Source organism: Peromyscus eremicus, chromosome 2 (assembly GCF_949786415.1).
Source record: "Peromyscus eremicus chromosome 2, PerEre_H2_v1, whole genome shotgun sequence".
In the NCBI taxonomy this organism is placed as follows: Eukaryota; Metazoa; Chordata; class Mammalia; order Rodentia; family Cricetidae; genus Peromyscus; species Peromyscus eremicus.
In genome coordinates this window covers 104,873,510-104,880,972 of record NC_081417.1, presented here as the reverse complement: position 1 = coordinate 104,880,972, position 7,463 = coordinate 104,873,510, and the positions used below count along the sequence as shown (strand labels likewise).

Here is a 7,463-nt window from a genome sequence, read left to right as displayed (position 1 = left end):
CATTAAAATTAATGCAAATCATTAAACAAATTTGCATTCTAAATCAGCACAAGATACTCTCCAGTAGTGCATTATGATATTTGTAGGTAAATACACTGTGAAAATGTATTAGCTTCATAGAAAAAACATACAAACATAAATATAAGTAAAGAAATTTCTAGCGATTCTTGCTACTCAGATTAAGATGTCGCTAATTCCTACCACATCTGGATTTTCACTATTCCTCACAATAACAATACAGCCATTGTCCTTTTAAAAACAATGGCATATGAGGAAAACTTTGTACAGGTGTTGAAATGACCAGCTTGATGGATGGCTTTCAAATGCTGCAGGCGGAGAACGAAATGTATGTCTAAAGACGCCACATCACCTCTAAATTAAAAAAAAAAAAAGTTACTGCCCTTTGGAGATTTTTGTCTCTCCATAATGCATTAAATATACTTCATACAAAATTAGTAGATATTTGTCTGAGCAGATATTTTAGTTTTCTTAAAATTATTTTCACCTTTGAGAATGGGTAACCTTATTATCTCAAACAAATGAAAAGGACTATTTTCCCCAGATATAAGCATAAGCTACTCAAAAATTAAAATCATCTTCAATAGAAATCTATTTCACAACATGATAATTGAATGCAACATGATCGAAAATAGTTATTTCATAAACTTGCTAGCCTATAACAGAAAACCAGATGTTTCTAATTTCCTCAGAACTGAGTTGCAGTTTGTGATAGTGGCCAGAAGAGGGCAGGGTCTTATTTCTTATGACCCAATAGTACTTTGTGTATTTACAATGTTGTCTTTAAAGAGAATTGTTTAAAAATGTTTTCCTTTTTACAAATAATAGCTAGAGAGTGAAAAGCCAGACATTCCAAAAAGAATATATTCAAATTTATTGGGTTTACTTACTACTGATCATTTATCTGCAAATAAAATAGTCTAATACTTGGAATGACTTCTGATCACCTGTGGTGGGGTTGAGGAGGAGGAGGAAGACATGGAGAGGGAGAGGGAGTTGTTTTAGAATAATAAACACATAGAATTAAACTCGGTTTTTAATCCCCCCTCGGTTCATTTTCTACAAATGTTCTAATTTTTACAAATTTTTACAATTATAAACCCAACTCTACAATAAAATAAAAACAGGTATGGCTTTACAATAGAAATGATAATTTATGGAGAAAATTCATTGGTTTAAAATAAAATTATTTCCTGAAATAGGTTTATTCAAGGCACATATAATGTTCAAACGTTTCTTTGATTTAATAAATGCTAAAGAAAAGTCTTCAAGTCTAAAGTCTATTGCTTAAAAAACAGTATTTAAGGCTGGTAAGCCATTCATATACTCATTGAAGAACATTAATGGGGGGAGTGCGCGCGCTCGTGTTATGGTTCCAGAAACACCACAGAATGTTAGAGCTGATATGTTACAGATGTTCCTGATTGGGCCTGAAATAAAGTCTACCACCAGTTACTAAGTGCTTGCTGGGAAGGTGGGACGGCTCCCTAATCATCCCTGGAAAAGAGTAATCCAAAGCTGGCCGAAAAGGCAATGCTGGAACCAGTCCAGGCGTTAGGTAGGGCGACACAAAACCAGACAGCGCTCTTCCTGGAGAAGAATATGCCAGGCGCAGTGGGCTGAAAGCTAGTCTAGGACTGAAACTGTAGAGACTTGAATCTCCTCCATAAGCAGCAGACGTGGCTTCAAGAGGAGAGAGAACTGATTTATTACTTAAAGTCCCAAAGCCAATGCCAGCAAGACTAAAATCTGAAGCTCTCTGGAAGGCTGCATTTTCCAACTCTGCGTGTGCTGGGTCCCTGCAGTCTGGCTTATGTTCTTTCCCGTTTAAGATCTGTTCAATAGCTTGGACAACATCTCCCTTGCAGAACTGTAGAATGCCTTCTAGGCGGCTACGCCTGTAACCTGGAAAAATCCTGGTAAGAATTCCAATAGGGTCTCGTGGTCTTGAGGTCACCGTGGAAAGGCTGGCTCTGGTGGCAATGTAGTCTCTGGCCCACTCACTTTCATTCCCTGATTCCAGGTCAGAGGAAGAGAAGGACCTGGGACTGTCTTCTCCTCCTGATTGCTCCGTGGAGCAAGAAGACAGGATTATGTTGGGTTTGTCTGAGTGTTCTGAAATAGACGACATGAAGCCCCGTTTCTCCACGGTACCATTACCCTTAGGAGATGATTCCAGAGAATGGTGGTGAGTGTTGGAGACTAGTTCTTCATGTCTACTCTGGCATGACTCACAGTTATTCTCTTGGGGTTCTGTAGAAAAGAAAACAGAAAATAATCAGCCATATGAAAAATTTGCCACAACATAGTAGTGCCCACTCAAAGACAATGATGGATGAAATAATTCACTCACTCATAATTTATATATACACACACATATATATATAATTAGCAAATTTGATCCGCCCACAAACATCTTCATGAAAGTCACATTTTAGAGATTGCTCAGAACTAACATGTGCCCAAACAGAAGAGAATGTTATTACATGCATTTCACGATATAAGGTTATACAGTAAGGACCTAAATCCCTTAACATTTAGGGATCAAAAGAGCAGAGTTTGTTGTTACCCAAACGTGTCAATGTGACACCATCTTGGAATCAGAGATTTTCTAAAATGCCCAAGCTTTGCTTTTGCCAAAGTGATGTTCTTTTTTTTTCATGAAGACTCTATACAAAAAGAACTAAGTTAAACAGATACCTATGGATAAGAAGTCATTAGAAAGAAAAAAAAACTTAGCTTAAATGTGAGTATTCTATTTAAGTTCTAATGCTCAATGTCAATAAATGATTTTAACACTCACAATTCAAGTTATAATTAAGTAGCCTAAATAATGTAGGGAAATAAGCTGCTGGTGGCATTTCAGGTAAGACCAGGTGTCTTCAGGGTGACATGAATGTAAAGCATTCCAAACTAAAGCCATAATGTTCTTGGTGCATCAATCACAAATCGCATGAGACTTAGGTACTTCATTTTATGGGAGAAATAATAATAATAAAACATAGCATTCTTTGTAACTTCTGGTGAAAGATGCATTTTCTTTTTCAGTCAACACCAACTGTTAAGAAAAGATTTTTAAAACCAATTGCTCCTTATAGAAAATTACAAACTTCATGAATGCAATCTGCATGGACCCTGTAAAAACAATATATTAGACCTTTATTACCCATTACAACCCCCACTAGAATATTAAGAGCAATTTTCTAAAAAAAGAAAACATTTTATTAAAAACTCTGATTTTTCAATTTCAACATATTGAGCATAAGAATAAAACAAGAATATTTCAATTCTATACTGGCAAGCTAATACCAGGACACTAATAACAATGTACACACACACACACACACACACACACACACACACACACACACACACATACACACACACACACACCCCAAATATTGCTATCTGTGCTTCATCTCCTCTTGTCATTTACACACACTTTAACCCTGGAAAGGTAAATCTATCCAAGACTTTCAGTAGTACTTCTCCCCAACTTTCTGTCTCTATAACATTTTTAATGGTAACATAATAAAGAAATGGCAATCTTCAATATTCTTTGATGTTTCCCTGCATCTTGAAGAAACAGTCCTAAACACTGTCCATAGGCATCTATAGTTTATTTAAAATGTAAATCATGTCCAATTCAGCACTTTCAGTGTCAAAACCCCAAATATTTAATGAAAGAAAAGTCGTGACTGTTGTAACATTGCACACTGATAGTTTCAACTTTAAATAATGTAAATACTTGTCAAATGACATTTGCCACACGGAAATAAATTCTAATTGTTCTTTTGTTCCACTTGCTTATAAATGTGACTCATTGAGTATAGCTCCTGAAACACATGAAGCATCAAAATTACATCTCTGCTGTTTTGTCTAAAAATAATGTATTACTTTTAGGTTGGACTCCCGGGGCAAATTCATGTAAAGAAATACTGACCGCAAGCTGTTCATGAGGGCTGCCACCTGAGATCCCAGTGCTCAAGGAGGCAGAGGCAAGAAAACGGTCAGCAGCTCGAGAGCAGCCTAGACTTCTTAGTCCCAGGCCATTTGGGATATGATGTGAAGCCCTGTCTCAAAACAAACACAAAGCGCACGTGGGGGGGGGGGGGCAAGAAATACTGGTTGTCTGTGAGTATTTGGAAAATAAGGTTTCTTTTAAATACTTGGCATAATTCCCTTCACCTCTGTCCTCTCAACTTCTGGAGTTTTGTTTGTTTGTTTGTTTGTTTGTTTGTTTGTTTTATTCATTATTGTAGTTTTAGACACTGATAGCCTTCCTTCTTTTGAACATAAAGTTCTTTTACATAGGGATATGCTATTCACCTCTGAATCACTGTAGGTCTTTGCTTTGTGAATGAATAAGTTAAATACAGTATCTTACTGTAATTCATGCATATTGTGTAAGAGGAGGTAGTCAATTTAGAAAGTCAATGAAGAGGCCTATGGAATATAGACTTGCATTTTATAGGTGAGTCATTCATGGTAGAATAATGTAATAAAATCATTAGGCCTGTAAAATGGACGCTTTAGTACCAAAAATTTACATAAATCCATACCACCAGCCAAATCTCATTACCAGCCTAGCTGAAGGAACCCTAGCACTTGCTTTTCTTCAGAAAGAGCTCGGTAATGTTTCTCTTCAGTCTCTCTTGATCGTCCATGAGAAACACTCAACGTCCATTGGCCTATTGAAATAAACTAGAGCATGTGTCAAAAGCTGACGTAAATGAATGCAAAATTTCAACTCAGAAACCTTCTTTCGAAATTACACCCAGATTTGCTAAGATCTGCAAGGAGAGTTTCTAATTAGTAACTTACCGCCCGGTTATCTCATAACTTCGTGTGATACAACCTGTTTGGGACTTTAACAAAATGATTAAAAGGAAATGTTCCCTGCTTATCGGCCCTGTGAAGGGTTGTGAAATTTATAGAAACACGATGACATTAAGATTACAGGAAAAGTAAATTCCGGGTCGTTTTATGTACAGATCCAAACAGGAGATAGTGACCATAATAACTTTGCTGTCAGAAACTACTCAGCAGTGCTACAACCACTCTGTTGAGATCGCTCCAGCTGTAAACTGACGTTCTTGCCAATGGTTTGGCTTTCTGGACGGCTTAAACTTATTTCCAACATAAACTAAATCCAGTCCCTAAAGCTTTCCACTCCTCTGGGAATTGTGCTTAAAGAATTAAAAAGGGATGGGGCGGGGGTGGGGGGGGTGTGGGGGGGAGCAGGGTAATTTTAGTTTGTTTCTTAAGTTCTAGCTGATGACAAAATGTTGTCACCAAAGCCAAGAACATCACAATAACCACAGTCAACGGGTTTCCCGTGCAAGACAAGAAGCCTCACGGTGGTTTTTACAACTGGAAAGAGTGCAAGCACACTCGCTAAAGTTCTCTCTCAGCACCTGCTGAAGTTCTGCCCACACAAAATCAAAGCAGACTGCACCCAAATCCATCCCCAGGGCGAGCCTGCGGCTGCGATCATCCACGTTTCATTTTTTCATTATCTTTCTCTATCAGCTGGAACCAAACAGCTCTTCTGTTTGTGAAAGCTTGGTACCTATCCTCCATCCAGCCATCTGCATTGCAGATTCACATCCCTGAACTTCATCGCTTCTTTCGAACAACTTTCTGCCCACCTTTAGGGAGCTGCTGCTCATTTCAGAGCATCCTTCCAGAACAGTCATTTTCTCGCACGAAAAGCAAACCAAACAGAACTCACCCTGCTTTGCCTCCGCATAATCTTGCTGGAAAACCTCGAAAGCGGGTACCTCCTGGCTCCCGGGGTGCCTTGAAGCACCCGCTCCGAGCACAGCCATGGCCTCAGGCCTGCGTACGGCCAGGGGATTCGCGTTCCTGCCGCTGCCCCCCGACGCCGGAGCCCCGGACCCCGACGGCCCCGAGTACAGGAGCCGGTGCAGCCCACGGGCCTCGCTCTCCTCCTGCGCCTGCTGCCTGCGCAGCGCCACCTGCGCGGCCATGACGCGCTGGCGCTCTGCGATCAAAGTGCACTTGGCACACGCGCAGTCCCGCCAGCGGCAGAAGCGCTTGTGGCCCTTGAGCGCAGACACCACGCCGTGATTGCGACAGCGGGCGCACTTCGGGGTCCGCGGGTAGCCGCAGCCCACCGCCCCCAGCGCCCTATCCAGCCCCGGGCCGGGAGGGCATCCTCCGCGACCCGCGCTGGCGGCCGATCGCAGGAACAGGCCGGGCGGCCGCAGAAAAGCCGCGGACACCGGGATCCCCGACGGCACCGGGCGCGTGGGCGATGCAGGTGGAGCGGCCCGCAGCCCAGGAGCCAAGTGGGGTCGGCAGCCGCCGCTGCGGTCCCTACGGCCTAAAGGAAACTGCTCCATTATGAGAAGGCGCCTCTAAGAGTAGCGACCCGCAAGGACGCTGTCCAGAGCTACCGGTAGGGAATGTGGCTGCGAACCCGCCTAGTTCCTGCTGTCCAGCTCTGCACACCGACGAGTTTACTCTCCTGGCCCAGAGCAGGAAACCGCCTCGTCCAGAACCTGACCGCGCAGCCAGCCACTGAGCCTCTGAGTCCAGACGCTGGGATAGTTGTCCCGAGCTCTGCCAGTCTCCTGAGCCCAGGAGGGACAGGCTGGAGAGGCCACCCCGCCCACCCTGTTGGCTGGCCAAGGAAGAAGGCCAGGGGAGGGCCTGGGGCGGAGAGTGGGGACTTTCTGGGAGGTGGCCTATGGGAAAGATTAGAAACTGTCCTGATGAGGTTGAAAGACCCATTATGGAAAAAAGAAACCTCTCAACCCATGGTCTAACCCCATCAGTTCCCCCAAGGAATGGATTATAAAATAATCTCCCTATCTTCCCTTTACTGTCCTAATTTAAGCAAGATTTGAAGTTCTTTCTCAAGCTCCGTGTTTCTACTAAGTTGGAAGATCTGTGTTTTTTACTTCTCTCCTTTCCCATTTCTAGATGAAGTCAAGAGACCAATGTGACAAAAAGACACAACACAGCTTGGAAGACTGTGGCCGCTGCTCATTGGAAAGTTATTTTAAATAGCTCCTGAGACGGCTTACGAAGAGTGTATAAACAAGAGAGTTGATTCCGAGTCAAACTGCTTCATGTGCTTTCTATTTATTTACATGTGCAAATGCGGACTGTACAAGGGAGTATGCTTGAAACATCTGTCAAGGTCACTGTGAAGCTCTTCTCTGGAACTACTTATGGGTAGCAATTGTGTTAAAGCTCTCTCAAAAAAATACTTCATATTTCTCTTGTGAGATACTGAGGAGGGCCATGAAGATCAATCTTTATGCTGTGAAAAATGCATGCTTGAGCTATACATTTATAGGGTTTAATTGTTAAGAGGAGATCACATTGATTCTAAACCAAAGGAGCATTTGAAGCAGAAAATTCCTGAGTGTAGTAAATGAAAGGGAGAGTCAGCACTCTGACAGGTCCTCACG

At 42.1% G+C, this 7,463-nt stretch overlaps 1 protein-coding gene across 1 annotated transcript; it reads right to left on the bottom strand.

Moving 5' to 3' along the window:
* Positions 1-868: 868 nt before the first annotated feature.
* Positions 869-6,647, bottom strand: Dmrta1 (DMRT like family A1). Its single transcript, XM_059254523.1, has 2 exons — positions 5,753-6,647; positions 869-2,271 (listed from the first exon to the last, which is right to left on the bottom strand). Exons 1-2 carry the CDS (start codon positions 6,384-6,386, stop codon positions 1,427-1,429), a joined length of 1,479 nt encoding a protein of 492 aa, XP_059110506.1. The 5' UTR covers positions 6,387-6,647; the 3' UTR covers positions 869-1,426.
* Between the last annotated feature and the right edge of the window lie 816 nt (positions 6,648-7,463).